Source organism: Sciurus carolinensis, chromosome 2, assembly GCF_902686445.1.
Source record: "Sciurus carolinensis chromosome 2, mSciCar1.2, whole genome shotgun sequence".
NCBI lineage: Eukaryota > Metazoa > Chordata > Mammalia > Rodentia > Sciuridae > Sciurus > Sciurus carolinensis.
In genome coordinates this window covers 166,838,800-166,860,225 of record NC_062214.1, presented here as the reverse complement: position 1 = coordinate 166,860,225, position 21,426 = coordinate 166,838,800, and the positions used below count along the sequence as shown (strand labels likewise).

The window sequence follows — 21,426 nt, the reverse complement described above, 5'->3', positions numbered from 1 at the left end:
ATGTGTGTGCCCATCTATGTGTTTTGGAGGTCAGGAGAGAAATTTAACCCCGAAGATTAAACTCTTTCCACTCCACCACCAAGAAAAATCCTGTTAGACGTTTAATGAAAACTGAAGTAACAAAAATAGCTGAAATTCGGATGTTTTACCTCGTTTTACAGATAAGGCTACTGAGACACTACGTTGAGAAATGCGCAAAGTCAAACACTTAGCCATTGGTGGAGCCCGCATTCGAATTCAGGAATGAGTCCAGACTATTCCAAGCTCAACACTACCTGAAGTGAGCCAGTCCCTGAACTTCTAATGACAGGATCCCCTACATAGACCCCAATCTGCCTTAAGTGGCGGTAGTGTGTGCGCGCCTGGGGGCGGGGGGATGAAAACTTTGCGGGGAGAAAAAAGATTTCTCCGACAGGGGCACCTTCCAAGCATCCCTCCATCCCCGCAAAGAAGGCCAGAAGCCACCCGACCAGAGGCGGGATTCCTGTGAAGCACCCTACCCAGCATCCAAGAGAGACTCTCCGCCACTCCGATAGCAATATCCACCGGCTCCGGAAGGGAGCCGAAATAATGAAAACGCCCACTTCCCCACAACTCTTCCCCACAAGAAACTTTCCAGTACCGGGTGTGCAGCTTCCAACTTTCAAAGTTTCCCCCTCCCCTTACACAGCGCCCCGCGGAAAGCGCCGAAAAACAACAACCGGAGCGCTGGTTGGTCGTCATCATGGCTATTTATCCAATCAGAGGCAAGCACACGCCCATGTGGCTCCGCTGCTTGCTGGGAATTGTAGTTCTTGCTACCCAAAATCTATGTATGAACTATGTCTCTTTATAGTGATTCTCAAAATCCGGTGTAGGAACATCGCCAAGTAGCGTGAAGCAAGGGAAACCTGGCTTGGCGGTTTCTATTTTCTTTCACGTAGTATAACATTTTAAAATTGCTTATTGGTCCCGAGAGGCATGTTTTCTGGGGAATAGATGTCAATCTGCCCATCACAGAGAGATTTTGGAAGAGAACCTCGTGTTTAATTTGCCGTTTTCAAAACAGTTTGGGAAATGCTTACTGAAATTGCCCAAACTGAAACGCACACATTGGGGAAACCTTTGGGTCTATAATTGAAAAAGAACATAAAGTAAACCAAACAAGGTTTAGTGTAAAAGCAGTTGCAATGAGGAAACCTAATAATAACTACTAAGACCTGGTTTTAGATTATTATTGTATTTGCATAAAAGCCTTTGTTCATTCTTTGCTCTCCCCTGTGTAATTCCCTGTGTATACCTCGATTTTGTAATTTGGACCACTGTAGCCTAATTATTGTCCTGCACCCCTCATTTGAAAAGCGGTATCTTAACTCGTTCGAGGTAAATGAGCCTGGCACATCGTTCTATTAACTGTTGCTGGGCAAATGAAATAAATAAATGGAATGAAGTAGAAGAATGAGTATTCAGACCACAGAGTTCTGGGATTATAAGACAGACCAAGAAGAAAAATAATGGAGCATAGCCCTGGTATCCCCAGCGTTTAGCAAAGCATTATCACTGGTTGGCACTAAGTAAATGTTCACTTCGAATGCTAGGTAAAAAAGAGAGAGGAAAAAATAGAGGAGTATAGATTATTCCTGCCACCTGCAAATGTAGAATTGAAAGTGTTGAGAGGAGAAGCTGTGGTAATTGACAGCGGATGGATGGTCCTCAGCAAAGTTAGCAGATTTAACTCTTTCCGAGCTTTCTAGCTTTCCCTAGTGGCCAGATGGCATCACGTGACTCAAACCACTGAGGCACTAAATTTGCGTGGTCCCTCCATTGAGCCAATAGGAATGCGCTCTCAGCCGTCGGCACCGCCCCCTCCGCGCCTGTTTGCACTGGATCTGTCACCTGACTCGGCCCAAACATGGCTCCCCTGCAAGCTCTGTTGCTTTGGGTGCCCGGAGCAGGTGAGTGGAAAGCGCCGAAGGCAAGGCAGGGGGCTCTAGAAGACCGGGGTAGAAAGTGTCCCTGCCACCCTCACGCCCCTTCCCCCTAGTCCTCCAGTTCAGGCTTTCATCTCCTAGTCTTCAGTCCTCTGCCTTAACTGAAGGCTCAAACGAGGGGAGTTCCTGCTGAATTTTTCATTCTTCCCGTGGCGACCAGTGGGGATTTGAAACCGGACCCGGCACAGTCTTCAAGAGGGAATACGGAAGTCAAGTTATGGGTCTGACCCCCCGGGCTGATACGATGGTTAATATTACTAAATATAGAAAGATGGTATCCACACTTTGGAGAAAGTGGTAGGTATTAAAAAGAGTGTGTCAAATTAAACTAAAAACAAAAAGGAAAGTAATTCCCGCCTTAGTGGGGCCAGAAGGTGCTGGTTTGAATAGAGTTCCGTTTCTTCTCACTGTGATACCTTGTTTCTAGGAGGTACTCCACGAATGAGAAAATTGAGAATGTCTTCCGCTTAACTCATCTCTCTCAATGCCCCTGCACTCGGTGCTGGGAAAATGAATCATCCATTTGGAGAAGAAAAAACTGCTACTGAGAAACAGCTTTTTGAGTTTTTCTGTGAGTGCCTGCGGAGAGGAGAATGGGAGCTGGCACAGGCATGTGTACATCAGCTACACGAGGCGCATGGAGATATTCCCAAGAGAGTGGAAGACATACTTCACGCCCTGGTGCTGTGTCCACATCTGCTGAGGTGAGGGATTTCCCTTTTTGGCAGGATAGAAGACACATGGGTCAATATGTGGGCTTTGGTTAGTGCGGCCCACTCAACTACCTTCTAAGAATTAGCAGAAGCACAGTATATTTCACATATTCTGAAATTTTTCTGATATATGCTCATTACTTACCAATATAATCCATTGTTTTGGGATTATGATCTAGAACTGGATTTAAGCCTGGCCACCAAAGTGTGCCTTAAACCATTTCTTGTTTATTATGATTAAAGAAAATGGCATACAAGCATTAAAAAGTATTTTCTTTACTTATATGTAGTCTAGTCTAGTTTCTTTAACCCTACTGTATGTAGTTTAGATTTTTGTGTAGCTTTTCCCAGTTTCCGCCAATTGTGCTGTCTCATATAGCTACAGTATCGAAATCTGGAAATTGACACTAGTATACTACTGTTCACTACAAATCTTTTTTGGTTTTCACCATTTAAAAAAAATTTATAGTTGTAGATGGACAGAATGGTTTTATTTGTTTTTATGTAGAACTAAGGATTGAACCCAGTGCCACACACATACTAGGCAGAGTGCTCTGCCACTGAACTGCCACTGAGCTACAGCCCCAGCCCTGGTTTTTACTATTTTTTAAGTCTACATTCATTTGTTATTGGTAATTCTATGCAATATTATCCGTATAATCCCACAGCAATGAAGATACAGAACTGTTGCATCACTGCAAAAGAATTCCCTCTCTCTTTAGTGCTACCTCTTTTTATTTGCACTATGACCCTTCCTGATAACCACATTTCCCCATCCTAGATTTTTAACGAAGTTTTGTTTTGTAGTGCTATTTACTAGTGGTACAGGAGTGAAATGTACTGTTTTAGTCTTTCCTTGACTTGTCCTTACTTTAACTATTATGTTACAGTGCTTAAATATTGTATTTGCACATAAAGAGTAGAGAAAGAGGGCTGGGGTTGTTGCTCATTGGTAGAGCGCTTGCTTAGCATGCATGAGGCCGTGGGTATCCTCAGCACCACCTAAAAATATAAAGGTATGTGTCCATCTACAACTAAAAAATACATATATTAAAAAAAGACTAGAGAAACAAGTGATCCTTTTCTTACTTTATGTGTTTCCCTTAAATTTAGGTTCTAGCCGGTTATTGTCTGAATTACTAACTTCAAAGAAAGGCTTATGAATTCCTTTAACTGTCTTTTGCATGTAGTTAAAAATAAATTTTTATGAACTTCCTTTTTTATATTTGATTCATTTTTATGTTTAAGAATATACTTTAGATAGAATTAGCTATTGCAGTTTTCTCTGTAATACTATGTTTAAAAGTAAGACTAACTCACTGGGCACAGTGTCACATACCTATAATCACAGCAACTCAGGAGGCTGAAGTAGGAGGCTTACAAATTGGAGGCCAGCATCAGTAATTTAGCAAGGCCCTAAACAACCTAGCAAGGCCCTAAGCAACACAGCAAGACCTTGTCTCAAAATACAAAGGGCTGGGGATGTAGCTCAGTGGTAAAGCACTGGGTTCAATCCCCAGTATTGAAATAAGTAAATAAATAAATAAATAAGATTAAGTTGGCCATGGTGAAGAATGCCTATAATCCCAGACACTCAGGAGATTCTCCTGAGTCCAGAAATTGGAGACTAGCCTGAGTAACATAGCAAGACCCTGTCTTAAAAAAAATTTTAAAAGATTAGGTAAAGAGGTGGAGGTGGGATGGAGACTTTTATGGAAGCTGCCAGCTGTATTCTACTGCTAATGTTTTATTGAGCTACCATATGTAACAAAAATTTTCATTAGGACTTGCCTGTTCAGGTTTAAAGTGGACTGATTTTTCTGATTTAGTAAAAACTAAATCTTGAGTTACAAAAAAGAAAGGGTCAGTAGAAACTGTTTTATAAATTTTTTCTTTTCACTTTTTTCAGATGTGAACAGGACATCAACCCTCAAAGATTAGCCTGGCTCTGGCTACTTGTACTAGAAAAATGGTTGGCCCAGGAAAAGGTAAGAAAGTTTACACTTAAATTGTCTCCTAAGACATTCATTGAGAACTTAGAAGTAGTTATGGGATTTTCCTTCTATCTGTTACTTCCTTTATTATGAAGTTGGTCATAGTCTTTCTCAGTATTAAAACAAGACTTGTTTAAACTGTTATTGCTATCTTCATACCTAAATTCCTTCATTAATTCACTAAAATACATTGGCATATAACAGCATTTAAAATGATACCATTTTGTTAAATACCACTTTGAGTCTTGTGCCTGAAGAGAACTTTGTAAAACTCAGTGAAAGTGACAAGATAGCAAATAAAATATGCACCCATACATTTGGATCTATTCAACATTCAAGTATTAGAGAATGAGCTGAAACTTGGTTTTTATTCTAAAAATGTTTTTGCTAGTCTAAAACAGTGAAATCTTTTAGATTTAAGCCCCATTAGTTAGTAATTTAAAAATTTACAAGAATTGAACTGAAACTTACTAAATATAAAAATATAGCAAATTCATAGTGAAAGAAAACTGATAAGGAATTGCTTTCTTTCTTTTTTATTTTTTTAAGAAAATCTTCCAAAATCTCTTTTAGAAGAGCTTATTGTCAGATAATGAGATCCATTAAAGGAATTTCTCTGAATCAATTTCATATTGAACCAGAAACTTTAAGTGAGGAGGCAGGTATATCAGTAGTTCCAGCCACTCAAGAGGCTGAGGTAGGAGGATTGTTTGAGTCTAGGAACTGAAGGACATGGCAGCAAGACCCCATCTCAAAAAGAAAGGATAGGAAAGGAAAAGAAAGAATTGATTGATTGATACAAGTGAGGAACCTCTTTTTTTTTTTTTTTCAGTGCTATATCCCCAGCCCTAAAATTTATTTATTTTTATGTGGCGCTGAGGCTTGAACCCAGTGCCTCACACATGCTAGGCAAATACTTTACCACTGAGCCACAACCCCTGCCCACGAGTGAGGAACCTCTGATGTATCATACAGTTAATTGGTAGAACTGAACCTGAAACCAAGATCTGAGTCCTAGTCCTCTGCTTTTTATACTTCAACATTATTTTTTAGCCTACATGGAGTTAAAAGTAAGAAGTTATGTTTTTAAAACGTCTATCATTTAGCCTAATTTTTCTTGTTTTTACTCCTCAGTCATCAGGATTAAAAAAATCTAGTTACATTTTTGTATGACATTTATCCTTCACATAACTGTCAAAAAGTAACAAATTGCTGATCTAATTTTATCACTTATCCAGGTGTTAGCAAATTGCTTAGCAAAGAGAAATGGTAGAAAGATAGCAGAAGAGGGGAAGAGAGAAAACAGACTGAAAAAAAATAAAACAGGAAAATTAAGAGTCAGAATTAAAAGAAAAAAACTTGAACTAAAGTAGAAATATTCATAGCTGCAGTAATATCTTTAAAAAAAAAAAGAAAAAGAAATCTTGTGACTGATGAAGCATCTCTCTAGTACAGGCATGAAATTTGTCAAACCAAATGAACTTTCCCCTCAGTGGAGGCTATTTGCTTACTTGATGCCTGATTGGTTGCTTATTTTCTAGACAGTTGCTCAACCCTATCAGGCAGTGGATTTCAATTTCCTCCTTGTTTGTTTGTTTTTTCCATATTACAGATCATTTAGTCTTTAAAGCTCTGGTGACAAATTTATTTAAATGATAATAGGAATATTTTTGTTCATTTCCCTGTCTTCTTAGGCACAGACTAAGAGTGGTTCTTGTTTTTTCCAACATCACAGATCATTTGGTCATTCATACTCTGATGACTTGCTTATTTAAATAGTTGTAGGAATGTTTTTGTTCCCAGAATTTTAAAAACTTTTTATAAGAATCAAGACTTCAAATGCAGTCTTAGAGTGATTCAGTAAGAGAGTTGTTTTCCTGAAAGTGCCTTCATCTTCTAGGAATGTGCTATCTATTCTTTTCAAGGATTTCCACCATCTGCCAAAAAGCTTCCTTTGTAATTATTAAACAAAGCCATGATTCTGTTTTTCCTTTTCTTCATTCACTTTTGTCTTTTACCTCTTTATCTTGCAGTGAATTATCTTTTTTTTTCTTTACATCTTACAAACAGACTTTAATGAGTAAGAAAAGTGATATCACAAAACAGCAATAAAAGAATAAATTACCCAATATAAAATGTTGGGACATTTAATTGATTATTTGAAAAAGAATATGACAGAACTTTTGAAAATTACTTATTTAGAGCTTTGTTATCTTTCACAGAATTTGCAAACCAGAAGTTTGGCTGTTCTAGGAATGTTTGTCATTTATGATCCTGTATATGCTAAAGTAATTTCACCAATAGAATAAATATAAGCTAGTCATTCTTTAGAATTCTAAATAAAGACTAAAAGTGTTAACCAGACTATTAAGGACTTGCTGTCTTAGATATCTTATCTGTTCTTTCCGCTTACTTCTCAATAGAAACACTATTCAGCTTCTCAGCGTGAACTTCCGATCATAAGCATTATACAAGCATTTATATAGAATTGGTACACTTGTTAGGGTATGGTAAGAAGTAAGAAGATTTTGGACCAAGAACGCATTAAATCATGCTGGGCTTTGATGTGATGAATGGCACATGAATGGAGTGTGCTTCACCTCTCTCACACACACACATACACACACAAACACACACTCCTGCAGGTGCTTCCTGCCTTCAGTAAAACTCATCTTTGGGAAGTTTTAACCAGAGTCCTGATTTATGAATGTCTCTAATTTACTGTTTGTCAGGATTAGTCCCAGGCTCTTATTTTTATTTGTTTCTAGAAAAACAAAAGACTCTGTTTTAGGGAGCAGGTGACAGGAAATTATTGTGAAACAAGCAAATACAGAAAAGATCATAGTCTTTCTATTTATGCATTGGACATAGCTGATGGCATGGTCTCATTAACAAATTGGTATCAGTGGGCATGTGATGGCACACACCTGTAATCCCAGGCTATTTGGGAGGCTGCGAGGATCACTTGAGCTCAGGAATTCAAGGCCAGCTTGAGCAACATAGTGAGACCCTGTCTCAAAGAAACAAAAACAAAAGTTATCTTTTGGACTGGGGATGGGGCTCAGTGGTAGAGTACTAACCTAGCATGCAGAAAACTGTGGGTTCAATTCATGACACCAAGGTAAAATACGTGTGTGTATGTGTGTGTGTGTGTGTGTGTGTATGTATGATACATATAGATATATAAACATATATAATATACATGTATATATGTGTATATTTTGTGTGTTTATTTATAATTCATTTTTTTCCTTTTCATGTTTGCAATAATATGAAAATACTCCCAACTATTTCATCTCTAGTAAAGATTCTTTTAAAATACGTAACCATTTACTGTAAGTTTGCTTGATTTGGAAATTAAATTAAATTAAAATAAAACGTGATGCACAATACAATACACCATAATAATAATAATTATTAATAAACATTAGATCCCTCCCCCTTTACTTTTCTTCTCCAACTGATATTTAGTATAGTAAATACCAAAAACAGGGGTTTGGACCAAAAGAGGATTATGTGGGCCATACCCATCCAAGCTTACCCATGACCAGGTGTTTTGAACATAACACAGGAGACTACTGGGGAAAGAGCTCAAGTGATTTAAAAAACAAAAAGTCATACAAAAGGAACAAACCTTGGAATTTGAAACTAATCAGTATAGGCTTTATTATTAGTTTTTAAGAGAGGAGTTTGTCCAAGTTTATCTGTCTTGGTTTCTAAGAGTTATCTGAAAACATATTTAGTTTAGTGGTTAAAAGTACTTTATCTTAGAAACATAGCAGAAATAAGACTAACTGTAGAGAAATAATTTTAATATTTCTTATTTTTATATTTTTAATAGTAAAATATTAAATATTTATTTCAATATTTCTTATTTTAATATTTGTTTTAAAACACATATGCTGGATCTGGGGATATAGCTCAGTTGGTAGAGTGCTTGCCTCACAAGTACAAGGCCCTGGGTTCAATCCCTAGCACCAGAAAAAAAAATAAAGCATATGCTTCCTTCTCTATAATTCCTTCTTCTAGAAGTTACTCCCTGCTGTCATCCGGAGAAAGCTTGAGTTTCTTTTTTTGTCTGAAGATCTCGAAGGTGACATTCCAGAGGACATCCTTAAGGTGAGAAGGAGTCTGGGGCCATCTGTGCTGTCACTAAACAAGCCCAGCTTTTAGAGACCCATCAGAGAGAAGTTCTCCAAGATAGTCAGGGAAGGCAAAGTAGAGGCCCCTGAGAAGGGAGGTTAAGAAGGTAAACTTTTCTGATATGAGGATTCTTGAAGTAGATTGTCCAGAAATATTAAGTATAGCTTGGGATTAGATTTTTTTTTTTCATTTTACATAGGAATAAATAACAGTGATTTAAACTAAGATGTTCGAATTCTTGACAAGTAGATGATAACAAATATGAAGAGAGAGGTACTAATATTTGGTGAATATCTTCTAGAACAAGTACACTGAATATATTATAGTTAATCCTCACAACAGCCTTCTTGGGGATTCAAACTAAGTATTAACTATATCTGTGTAGTATGATGAATTACCACCTAAGTGTCTGATATATGCTTTGAGCCCCTATACTTAATTTTGTTTTTCTTTCTTTCCTTTTTCTGGTGCTGGGGATCAACCCCAGGACCTTGCACATGCTAAGCAAATGCTTTGTCACAGAGCCACACCCCCAACCCTGTACCTGTTTTCTTAATAAGCATGCCACCAGTTGATTAAAGACATATTTGTAATGAGATTTAAAGAGGAGACTTTTACTTGTATTAGGTCAAGAACTCAAAGTTTCACAGTTAATAAAGAGGTATTACGAAATACCCTTTATAGGCATGTGGCTAAAGTGTGAGAAATAATCTACTTTCTGGCCCCCTTTTCTCCCTCTACCTTACTCCACAAACAGGCTAAACAGATAGGTTCTTGCTTTTAATGGGCTAATGGTCTGCTTGGGGAGGAAGGACTGAGACAATTTAATCTCCACATAGTACAAATTTTTAATTACATTGAATTTGTGTAAATTGAAAAGATAATGGAAGTTTTTGTTTTCTGCTTATGTAACTTGAATACCCAGACTGGAAAATTTATATAGAGGTCTGTTTAGTTCATGGTTCTAGAAGCTGGGAAGAAGAGTATGGCACTAGTATCTGCTCAGCATCTCTTAAAATCCTTCCTGCTGCAGTGTAACGTGGTGGAAGGCATCACATGGCAAGACAGAACTACTGTGCTAGCTCAGGTCTCTCTCCCTCTTCTTATAAAACCACTAATATTATCATCTAAGCCTAATGGGATTACAATAACTTTCAAAGGATACATTCAAACCATAGAAGAAAGGTTTTGTGAAAGGAAGACTTGATTATACTTTAAAGCATGACTAGGATTTAGATTAGTAATTAAAAACTGATAGGTAATATTCTTTTAAAAAGTATATTTAGATGACTGTAATATCTTACCTACCTGTTCTATGAATTTGCAGTCCCCAGTTTAGGTCACCAGTACACATTTTGGAGGCAGTGGGGTAGGGCTAGCTTGACCATGAAAACCTTGGGGAATTGAATTAATCTCTCTTAGCCTCAATCTCCCTATTTGTAAAATGGGGGTAATAGTAGTGTTTTCCTCTTTAGGTTATCGTAAGGATTAATTTGGTTGTGCATAAGGGCCTAGAACAGAGTTTGGCACAAAGTAACTCCTACGGAAGTGTTTGCTACTGCTAGTAAACCATCAAGACACATAAGTGATAACATTTTAGACATAACCATCCCCGTCCCTCTCTTCATCCTCTGTTCAGGAACTGTATGAGACCTTAGCACAAGATGCAGTAGGACCTGTGTCTGACAGAAATCTGAGAGGGGAGAACTGGACGCCTCAGCTCAGCTCCGAAGCTGTCTCTATTCTCTGGGATCTTCTGAAACAGGCTCCCCGGCCAGCTCAGGCCCTGTTGGAGCTCCTGCTGGGCAATGATGATAGTACCAGCCTCTATCACCCACTTCTGCAGAAGGAGCTGGTGGACCTCATTCAGAAAGCACTGCAGTCTCTGCAGGGCCCTACTTCTGGGTCCCCTGAGGCAGTCGATGCCATCTATAAGGCCCTGCAGACTCTGCGTTGCCCTGTAGAGCCACCAGGGCTTGAGTTGCGCGTCCTGTGTGAGGAGCTGCTGGAGGCCTGCTGGACTGAGGGCAGTCCCCTGCGAGAGGAGCAGCTGCTGGGCTGCCTGCTGCACAAATCTGGACAGGGCCTACTGTCCCTCTACAGCCAGACCTATGCAGAGAAGGTTATAGAAAAGTTACCAAGAGCCACAATCTCTGGAAAAGGTGTGTTCCTTTGTTGCTTTTCCTTGTGTTTTGGTAATATCAATATGCCCAGCCTCTCCGAAGGTCCCCTAAACTAGTGCCTTGCTTGTTGTTCAAGTCACCTAACAAGAGAGGCAAAGTAAGACTAAGTAAGTTATTGTTTTGTGTGTGTGTGAAAGCACAGATTTTCTGGTGTTAGTACACAGGTGATGGAGGGGTAACTATTAGCAATAGCAGGAAAGCTTTGCAGAAGCTACCAAGAGAAGTGAAGCATCTTTAAAATAAAGTATAAAAAACCTGGTTTAAATTTTTGAAAGAACCAACCCTCACATCAGTTGGTTTTTCACATGGGCTCTGACTTAGGAAAAAAGAGTTCTTGGTTCCCAGTAACCTTTTCTGGTTTGATGTTCAGTCTCACCAGATCATCCAGATTCCGAGCGGGCAATGCTGGCCTTGTTCTCCATGCCCAATTCCACCCAGGCTTGGAAAGTGGCCTTTTTCTACTGCCTAAGCAATAGCAAGCATTTCCTTGAGCAAATCCTGGTAAGACAGTTTTGATTATTCTCTATCACAGAAGGACCCAGAACTCTTCCTGGACTTTTCCATTCCTTATTTCTCTCCCACTCATTTGTGCAACACAAGCAGTCTAATTAGTGGCAAGTCATTTGGTTCTGTCCATCCCACACTCCCAGGGGAGAGGAGGCTCTGAGAATCAGTAGCATTCGTAATTTTAGTTGTAGTTACTTTATTTTGGTCCTTTGGCAGTAAATAAGATGTCGAATACATGTCAGCTTTCTGGAGGGTGTGAGAAAGAAAAGATCCTGGCAATAGTACATGGCATAGCTGATGGGAAAATAATTACTCTAACCTCCTTCCAGATTACAACCAAACTTCATTTAATTCAATAGATATTTACAAATTTCATCCTGTTTGCCATGCGCCTGTGCTAGGAGCTGGGTCTACAACAGAAGTCAGTCCCTGCCTTCAAGGACATATTTTTGTGAATATTTATTTCATTCAATTGGCCTTTTCTGTCATCATCAGAAGTCTCCCCACTGTACAAAAAGCTGTTTTCCCCAGTGAACAGCAAGCCAGAAATCATTCTTTCCAGTCCACTTAGCAGCCTCTGGCGGCCATGTTTGACTTACAGGTAACAGCATTAACTCTGCTAAAAGAGGAAGACTTCCCAAGCCTCGGCTGCCTGCTCGATAGGGAATTCAGGCCTCTTGGTCACCTGCTTGTGCTTCTGGGCTGGACACACTGCCAGAGCCTTGAGTCAGCTAAGAGGCTGCTGCAAACACTCCACAGGACTCAGGTAACTCTCATTCCACATCCTGGGTTGCCCTGGAAGTGAGTGCTATGGGACTTTGGGCTTAGGCAGAATGCAGGGCTCTAACATAGATCACAACCTGTGAATGCCAGGTACCTGAGCCAGCATCTCTTCTCCCCTGTCAATAGGACCAAGACTGTGATGAGCTCCTCAGGGATGCCTGTGATGGATTGTGGGCTCATCTGGAGGTCCTGGAGTGGTGTGTACAACAGAGCAGGTACAGCACTGTGCACCCAGTCCCCTTCCAACCACTGGGCATACTTGATCCTGTGATCCGTGTGTGGCCATTTCAAGACATCTTCCACATAAATGTTTTGAGTTGAGGATTTGACCATCCACAGATATTTACCCTAGCTCTTAAACCAGGAAAAAAACATGAGTACTAGAGCATCATTTCAGAATGATAATAGCTCACAGTTCCTAAGCACTTACTGTATGCCCAGCATTGCTCTCAGTCCTTTGCCTGGATGATTAAGCCTTACCATAATCCTATGAGATAGATAACTCATTTTAAAGATGGGACAACTGAAGCTGAGGTGTTAAATAACTTGCCCAGAGTTATACAGAAAGTAAAAGTCATTCATGTCCTTATTCATCTGTTATCCTGGGTCACACTTCTATTCAGCAAATACTCATTGAACTGTATGTGAAGCCCTGCATTTCCCTGATAACTCAACGTAGGTCTGGGTTCTTGTTCTTCACCCACCTCACCAGCACTTCCTGAAATAGTGCAGGCAGAAGGAGAAGTAGCAAGGAACCTTTCCTCAAAGTAAAGCCAAAGAAGCTTATGTCATTGTGAAGCTGGGGAGAGGGTAGAGATTAGGAAATTCAATCTGCATAGGCTTTTTTTTTTTTTGATCCTCTGACCAGGAAGGCCCTTTCTAGACAAATTAAGCTGACTTTATGGGATGTGCTTCCCTGAAGGCAAGTAAACATTGTATTCTAACCCAGACCTTGAGGAAGTAAAACATTTGGTGTTAACTGGCCAGAGAGGAACAGAGACTGGTCTTTCTACAAGGCAGTAACTTCCTCCCAACTTTTCTCTTTCAGTAACCCCATACCAAAGAGAGATCTTTTGTGTCATTTGCATGGTGGAGACAGCCATTCAGTGCTCTACTCGCTCCATCACCTTACAAATCTTCCAGCCCTCAGGGAGGAAGAGGTTCTCAAACTCTTACAGAAGGTGCCAGCCAAGGACTCCCATCAAGAGCATGGTGAGTCGGCGATGGAACAGTTTGGCCAGCATTCCCTCTTAGGATGGTCATACAAGTGTTTCCTAGAGTATAGGATTTTTTGTGATGGCCAGGCATCTGTCAAGAGGGGGTCCAGCAGATGTCCTCTAAATTAGGGCTATGTATGGGACTTGAAGGCATTCCTCCTCTTTTTTGGTGAGGTGTAGGGAATCCCATGGGCACAGTTCCACATCCTTTGTCCTGTGGAATCATCCCAGAAAACCCTAGCATACTCCTATTCCAATGAAATAGAATTAGGACCTGCTGTTTGCATTCACAGCATTGTCGTTTTCAGTGTGTATGAAAATTCTTGATGAGAGGTTTCATGTTTCACATCTTTTTCATAGCACATTTTGTGCCCTTCTTCCCTCCACGTCCTCTCCATACTCTTGAACAGATCGTGAGGTTTAGACAAAAGACTTGCCTGAAACAATAACAAAGCCTCTTTTCAACCCTTAATCTTTCCTTAAAATTCAATACCTGTTAACAAGCTCTTTCTTCTTGCTGTCAAAAATTGTTCCATGGTATAGTTAAAACCTACCACAGAGGCCAGAGACACTTGACTTTGAAACCATCTTTCTCATTTGACAGCCGGGATGTTGTTTTGTTTATATATTTATTTATGTATTTATTTATTTATGGTGCTGGGAATTGAATCTAGGTCCTTGTGCACATGAGGCAAGCACTTTACCAACTGAACTATATCCCCAGCCCCCTTGATTTAATTTTCAAAAGAACCTATCATTGTTTGTAAAACCAGTGTTAACCACACTCCATTATTTTCCTGGAAAGATAGGCAAATTTTTTTTTTTTAACCAGATTTCTTAAAGGAATTAGAAATTTGGCTTCTGTATACAACTACAAAAACCTTTCAAAGAATATTTTAAGTCTGATTCCTGGTGACCCACTGGGATACCTTTGGAACTTGAACTTGAAAAAGACAAAAGGGGGGCAATAAAAGTGCTGGGACTAGTATACAAAACTTTAGGAGGTACAGGCTCTTGGACAGCAGTGCCTTGTAGAGGTTGTGAGATATGTAGGAGGAAGGGGAGGGGACTGAAAGTTGATGTTGACTAGAGAAAAGGCCTGGAAGAGATTCAGAGCAGACTCAGAAATGAGAGAGGGTTAGAACCTGTAAGTATGGCCTTTATGGAATGAACTTTGAACTTCTGCCTGTTTCTCTCTATAATTCAGACTCTACTGTTGCCCCAATCCCTGAGCACCAGAGCCAGGCTCAGAACTTGACCCTTTATCAGGGCTTCTGCGCCATGAAGTATGCCATCTATGCCCTCTGTGTGAACTCACACCAGCACTCCCAGTGCCAGGACTGCAAAAACAGCTCCTCTGAGGACATGGCCCTGGCTGCAGAGACAGCAAATGACTCTCTCCCCGCCCCAGGTATGGTACTGCCTTCCATCCCTGGCAGGTGCTGGTAAAGCCTGGCCTAGTAAGTGCTTTGTTGGGTTACATTTTCCACCAGGATTGAGGTGACTTTGATTTTATGGTGTTCAGGAGTAATTTTATCTATTTATTAGCCTCTTAATCAAAGGGACATAGAGAAAGCAAGTCTCTTGCTTATATTTTAATGGTATTCAATCATATCACCTAGTACAGTGTTTTCCAAATGCTTTAAAACAAAAAACAAAAAAACAAAACTACAGTCCATGTTAAGAATGGCATTTCATGTCACGCTCCAGTGTTACCGAGGTATATCATTTATGTGTTTACATGTGTATGTGTGTATTTTTATGTGTGTGATACATAAAACTGAAACTAAGTTTTCAGAGACAATATAAATAGAGCATACTTCTCTGTTCTGTAGCGGTTTTTTTTTGTTTTGGTTTGGTTTTTTTTTTTTTTTTTTTTTTTTTTTTTTTTTTTTGCGGTGCTGGGGATCGAACTCAGGGCCTTGTGCTTGCAAGGCAAGCACTCTACCAACTGAGCCATCTCCCCAGCCCCTGTAGTGTTTTTTTTAATGCAGCCCTTAAGTCAGTTTCATGGGTCACAATCTGCAATGTGAGAAATAACACTCTCATGTCCTTTCCTTTCATATTTTTCTTAATTACTTATAACTCTCCTTAACTTTGCCTTTTGTGACTAGTGCTCAGTTCTTTTTCTCTTCTATTTTTTGAATTGATCTTCATTTCTGAACATGGTCATTTTTTGACTGTGGAGCGTTCATTAAGAGATCTAGACAGCCTGTGATCACCTTTAGCGTAACAATGTGTTAAAACAAAATTGAGGATTAAAGGAGTCTTCATGTTGCCTTCATTCCTAGAACTGAAATATGGAATATTTGTCAAATGTGAGGAATAATGTCATATTTCAAAAACAAAAACAAAGTAATGAGTGTTCAGTAAGCTGTACTTAAACGTAAAAAAATCTTTCTGCCAATCAATAAGAAACATGACTGAGTCATCTTATTCTTCTGACTATTCCCTCCAGTCCCTTAGTCATTAAAAAATAAGTGAGTTAAAGTTGTGAGAAGGTTTAAGTCTGGCAAATAATATTTGCATTCTCTCTTCTCTTCCTCTGGCCTTTTATACATACTTCTTTAGGTGCTTCACATCTCTTCACAAAATACCTGGCCAGGTGTCAACAGTATCTGTGCAGTATCCCTGATTCTTTATGCCTGGAAATTCTAGAAAACATCTTCTCACTGCTCCTTATCACCTCTACTGATCTTCGCCCAGAGCCTCACCTGCCTGAAGACTATGCTGAGGATGATGACATTGAGGGGAAAGCTCCCTTGAGTTTGAGGTCTCCATCAGAGAGCCCTCAGCACATAGCACAGCCTGAGAGGAAATCAGAACAAGGTCCCATGGGAGCCCCCAGGATCCTTGCTCATACAATGCCAAGTTGTCTGAAGGCAGAGTCAAAAGACCATTCCCCAGGGCCTCACAGCCACAACTTTTTGGATCTAAAGCACTTTACTAGTGGTGTCAGTGGATTTCTGGCTGACGAGTTTGCAATAGGGGCCTTCCTCAGGCTTCTGCAGGAGCAGCTGGATGAGATCAGCAGCCACAACCCCCCTGACAAGGCCAAGCTGCTAGAAGACCAGAGCCACTCAGGAAGCAGAGATAGACTGCAGAGCCGCCTGCACCGGTTTTCCAAAGTCCTCTCTGAAGCCCAGTGGAGATATAAGGTGGTAACAAGCAACCAGAGCTCAGGTGAGAAGAGGCAGCAGAACTGGTATGTCCAGAAAGTGGGGAGGGAGAAAAATCCTAGAAAGGTAGGAGTGCATGGCAATCACACTGTTACTCAGGGCATTATCACCTTAGCAACCAGTGTCAGAACACTGGGTAGTACTCCATGTCTCAGAGGTCAGTACAGATCAACCCCTACCCATTCCCCCAAGAGACAGGTCAAATCAAAGTTGATCCCTGTTCTTATAATTGCTATTTCAGAGGAACAACCTTCCAGAAGATATCGGCCCATTGCCCCTCGGCACTCTAGTCTCCGTCGGGGTCGTCGAACCAGACGGAGTCGCACAGGTAATCTAAAGAGCTCTCTTCCCATGCCTCTCTCCTTATACCAGGCAAGCACTATAATGCTACTTATGTAATATTCTTTAGGATAGAGCACATGGTCCAAACAACAAGTATTATGAGCGTTATAAGCTTATCCTGGTCTCACTCCCCTAAGTTAGATTGTTTTTTGTTTTTGTTTTTGGTAATATGGATTGAACCTAGGGGTGCATAACCACTGAGCTACATCCCCAGCCCTTTTTTATTTTTTATTTTGAGACATGGTCTCACCAAGTTGCTTTTAGGGCCTCACTGAGAAGCTGAGGCTTGCCTCGAACTTGTAATCCTCTTGCATTAGACTCCAGAATCACTGGGATTACAGGTGTGTGCCACTGAAGCCAGCTAACTCTTGTTAATAGTTTCTTTTCTTTTCTTTTCTTATTTTTTTTAATATTTTGCATATTATTTTTTTACCTTTATTTTATTTATTTATTTATACATGGTGCTAAGAATCGAACCCAGGGCCTCTCACATGCCAGTCAAGCACTCTACCACTGAGCCACAACCCAGCCCCTTGTTAATAGTTTCTTACATATCTTTCCAGAAATGTTCCATGTAGTACAAGTGTACATATCTTTTCACATATACAGATGCGTAATATACAGTGTGTGTGTGTATGTGTGTGTGTATTAAGAATCACAATTTATTTTTTTCACATATCCTTTTATATACATGAATGTATCATATTATACATTGAGAATATTTTTGTGTATGTGTGGTACTAAGGATTAAACCCAGGTGGGCTCTACCACTGAGCAACTTCCCCAGCCCTTTTTAATTTTTATTTTGAGACAGAGTCTCACTAAGTTGCCCAAGCAGCCTAGAACTTGCGATTCTCCTGCCTTAGCCTCCCAAGTTGTTGGGATTACAGGTGTACCCACCATACTTGACTAAGAACTTCTTTCACTTAATATTTTTAAGACTGCTTAGTATTACATTGTCCTTCAAGCTCTATTAGTGGGCATTTAAGTTGCTTCTGAGTTTTTACTAGTAAAAACAATGCTACAGTAACCAACCTTATACATTCTTTATGAATACTTAGGTAGTATATACTAACGTATACTTACGTAGTATATGTACTTATCTAGTACAGGATAAGTTCTTCTAGCAGTTCCTAGCAGAACTTATCCTGTACTAGATAAGTACAGAGTATTTGGATATAAAATATAAACATTACCAAATTACCTGAAAAAAGGTAAACTGATTCATATTTCTACGAACTGGATGTGATTGCCTATTTATACATGCATTCATCAAATGAGTAGTATCAGGTTTTTTAATATTTTGCCATATAATTAATACAATAACTGTTCCATTGTTCAATATTTTTTTTTAGTTTGAAAGAGATTGTTTTTTCATACGTTCATTAGCCATTTATGTATACGTGTACATATATATATTTTTTTCATCCATACTTGCCTTTTATTTAGTCTTCTTGTTTGGAGCAAAAGGCAAATAATTCACAAATACCAGGACCTAAGCACCTGTTTGAAATTAAGCATCAACCTTCAGTTTGCAAAATAATTTCTTGATAATTAAGTGAATTGCAGAAGATCCTTGTCAGTTGCTTTTTTCTTCCTGGATAAGTCAGCAGAATAAACTGTATCATAAGAGTTTTTGTGTTGAATCTGCCACGTCCTGAGTTTAGATAGAATTTTGTTTTGAGATGAATATAAAAGTAAAATGTTCTTCCTGTGTGATAAGGATCCTTGTGTGGTCAGCAGACACAATTGGCCTCCCAGGGACCGCCCTGCTCCAGGCCCAAAGACCAGACGACCAGAGAGCCAAGGCGCACCTCACCCCTCCATCTTCACTTCCAACCATTTATACTTTTTTGTGAACTACCTAATCATACTTAAGGTTCATTTTTCTATTGGGCTTACCTGTTTTGTTGACTTATAGAAAAGTTATTTGTATATTAATGAAAATAATTTGTCATTGCGTGACATAATTTTTTTCTCTATTTTGTCTTTTGAATGTGTTTTTCATAAAGGAATTTAATACAGTAGAATTATTCAGGTGTGCAATATTAAATTTTTAGATAATCAAATTTTCATGGTGGTTTTTGTACTGATCTTTTCAACAATTAAAAAAGAAATGAATAAGTTTCCCAGTGCCTCACAATAATACTAGGTATCTTGTCAAAAATGAATAAAGACGTAGATCAAGCCATTGCCTTCAAAGAACATGTAATGTACCAGCATAGCCAGTATACATGAAAAACTAATTTGAACTGATGCACTGCCTGAATACCAAAGAAATCTGTTAGAAGGGAGCATAAACATGTTCTTATGAAAGTCAAGAAAACAGATTTCAAGAGAGTTGACTTGAACCAAGCTCCAGGGAATGAACAGGGTCTAGCTAAGTGGCAATAAGAAAGGTGAACATACTGGATAGGTTGGAGGACACCATAAGAGAAACCTGGAACAATCAAGATTGAATTTCTCAGGCCCTCAAACCACTCAGTTAATTGGTGTGGGTTAGAAGACAGAGTTTGCATCCACTTGACTCACCCAACCCAAGAATATGCAGCCCATCACTTCTTTCCTGCAGCTTTCTGCTTCTCATCCTAAAGGGGAGCCCATATATTGAGCTAAGGAGACTCCTCACATGGATGATACGATTCCCCATGACCTTGCCAAAGGACAGATAGCCACATTGCCAAGCCCTAACACTTCAGTAAAACTACTGTTGAGAAGTTTTTCTTCTAGGGCTTTGAACAGGGTGGTCTTTGGTGGGCCATATCTCACACTGTGTGTTCTCTACCTTTTCAAATATAAGAACACCCTTTTCTATGTCAGAAAATGTTATGACCCTTCTTTGCATTCTGATGCTTCCTGGTCATAATAGTTATGCTTTTTTTTTTTTTTTTTTTTTTTTTCAGACTATAGATTGTAGTCACTGACCCCTAGAAATAACTTGAAAACTCCTAGGGCTTCAAAGACCCACAAGTTTGAAACCACTGGTATAGGCTACTACCAGATGAGACCTGGGGCCATATTAAACTTATACTTTGCCATTGTAGGAGCAGCAGGTGTAGGAGTTAGCCATTATCCTCTCATTCTACCCAGATCTTGGCTTTCATGTGAGCTACACACTTTCTACATTGTAAGTTGATACCTAATTTTCTCTCTTTTTCCTGATACCTCAAGATGGCTGGGACAGAGGCTCCAATCCATCCCTGGAAAGTACAAGTAGTGAGCTGAGCACAAGTACTTCAGGTACGGTGGATCCCAACCAGCTGCCAACTTCAAGCAGCTTTGCTATGATACAGGGTTGCCATATACCAGGGTGTAAAAACCAGAACTGAGCAATTGATGCTTGTGTTCGAGAAGGTTGTTCTGCATATGACCAAAGAAATGTCAGCTGGAAAAGGGGAAAGGGCTGTTTCACATTCAATGGAGTTACCTGTCAACAGAGAGAAACAGATGAATGCCAAGGAAGATAGTTGGTACTTGTCATATATTCTATATAGCATAGATTTGCTTTATTCAAGGAATAATCAAAGACCCAATTGTAGACCTTTTTAGAGAAGGACTTTGAGAGATAAGACTTTGGTGACAGGATGCAGCAATATGGTTTTCCACGATTTCTTTTCTTTCCCTGACTCCCCATGTTCTTGTGTCCCAACAGAGGGCAGTCTGAGCGCTGTGTCTGGAAGGAATGAGTTGGATGGCCGGTTGCAGCCCCAACCTCAAAGTTCGCTCATTCCCATGATGTTCTCCCCACCTGAGTCACTGTTGGCATCCTGCATTCTGCGGGGGAACTTTGTAGAAGCCCATCAGGTAACAGAGCTTTAGCTGTACCTTGAAATCATAAAGAATACCTAGTCAGCCCCTCGCAGTAGCCCACTGGGCTTCAGGTAAAGCTGGATACATGTGACACCAGAAACTCTCAGGAGCACTTGGGGAGCCACATCAAGCAGAAATAGAAAGGAGTATCCTCATGTCCAGACCCAGTCCTCACCATTGTGGATTTAGAGATGTTGCATTGTGGTTTTGTTTTTGTAGTTGTAGATGGACAGAATATCTTTATTTTATTTGTTTATTTTTATGTGGTGGTAGGGATTGAACCCAGTGCCTCATACATGCTGAGCAAGTGCTGTGCTACTGAGCTATAGCCCCAGCCCTGAATTGTGTTCTTAGCATAAGATTTTTAAAAAATTCAGCCACAATACCACCCCTTCAAAACATTGAAATATTTTTGTTTCTTTCCTTTTATTCACTCTCTGAACACATCCATGTTTTCATATAGTTAAAAATCATGATGCAGTTTTTAATAATCAATAGAATTACTGAATCCATTGCCATATGCCTGTAATCCCAGCAATTCAGGAGACTGAGACAGGAGGAACACAAGTTTAAGGGTAGCCTGGC

General features: G+C 39.7%; 2 protein-coding genes across 6 annotated transcripts in view; one reads left to right on the top strand and one right to left on the bottom strand.

Annotated features, from left to right (window-relative positions):
• Positions 1 to 656, bottom strand: part of Rad51b (RAD51 paralog B) — a 634,368-nt gene extending 633,712 nt beyond the window's left edge. For 3 of the 4 annotated variants that reach the window (XM_047538988.1, XM_047538991.1, XM_047538990.1), the window contains exon 1: positions 623 to 656. The gene's annotated coding sequence lies outside the window, so the exon portion shown is untranslated. Of the gene's footprint in view, positions 1 to 500 lie in introns of all 4 variants that reach the window. The other variant, XM_047538989.1, reaches the window with a different exon arrangement.
• A 1,210-nt stretch (positions 657 to 1,866) lies between these two features.
• The window catches only part of Zfyve26 (zinc finger FYVE-type containing 26), a 61,072-nt gene continuing 41,512 nt past the window's right edge, over positions 1,867 to 21,426 (top strand). For both annotated transcript variants that reach the window (XM_047539488.1, XM_047539489.1), the window contains exons 1-14: positions 1,867 to 1,934; positions 2,398 to 2,674; positions 4,593 to 4,671; positions 8,707 to 8,796; positions 10,460 to 10,982; positions 11,374 to 11,504; positions 12,112 to 12,276; positions 12,420 to 12,508; positions 13,342 to 13,505; positions 14,718 to 14,921; positions 16,082 to 16,693; positions 16,931 to 17,017; positions 20,203 to 20,271; positions 20,684 to 20,835. In XM_047539488.1, coding sequence (XP_047395444.1) covers positions 2,481 to 2,674; positions 4,593 to 4,671; positions 8,707 to 8,796; positions 10,460 to 10,982; positions 11,374 to 11,504; positions 12,112 to 12,276; positions 12,420 to 12,508; positions 13,342 to 13,505; positions 14,718 to 14,921; positions 16,082 to 16,693; positions 16,931 to 17,017; positions 20,203 to 20,271; positions 20,684 to 20,835 — 2,559 coding nt within the window. In that variant the 5' untranslated portion in view covers positions 1,867 to 1,934; positions 2,398 to 2,480. The remainder of the gene's footprint in view (positions 1,935 to 2,397; positions 2,675 to 4,592; positions 4,672 to 8,706; positions 8,797 to 10,459; positions 10,983 to 11,373; positions 11,505 to 12,111; positions 12,277 to 12,419; positions 12,509 to 13,341; positions 13,506 to 14,717; positions 14,922 to 16,081; positions 16,694 to 16,930; positions 17,018 to 20,202; positions 20,272 to 20,683; positions 20,836 to 21,426) is intronic.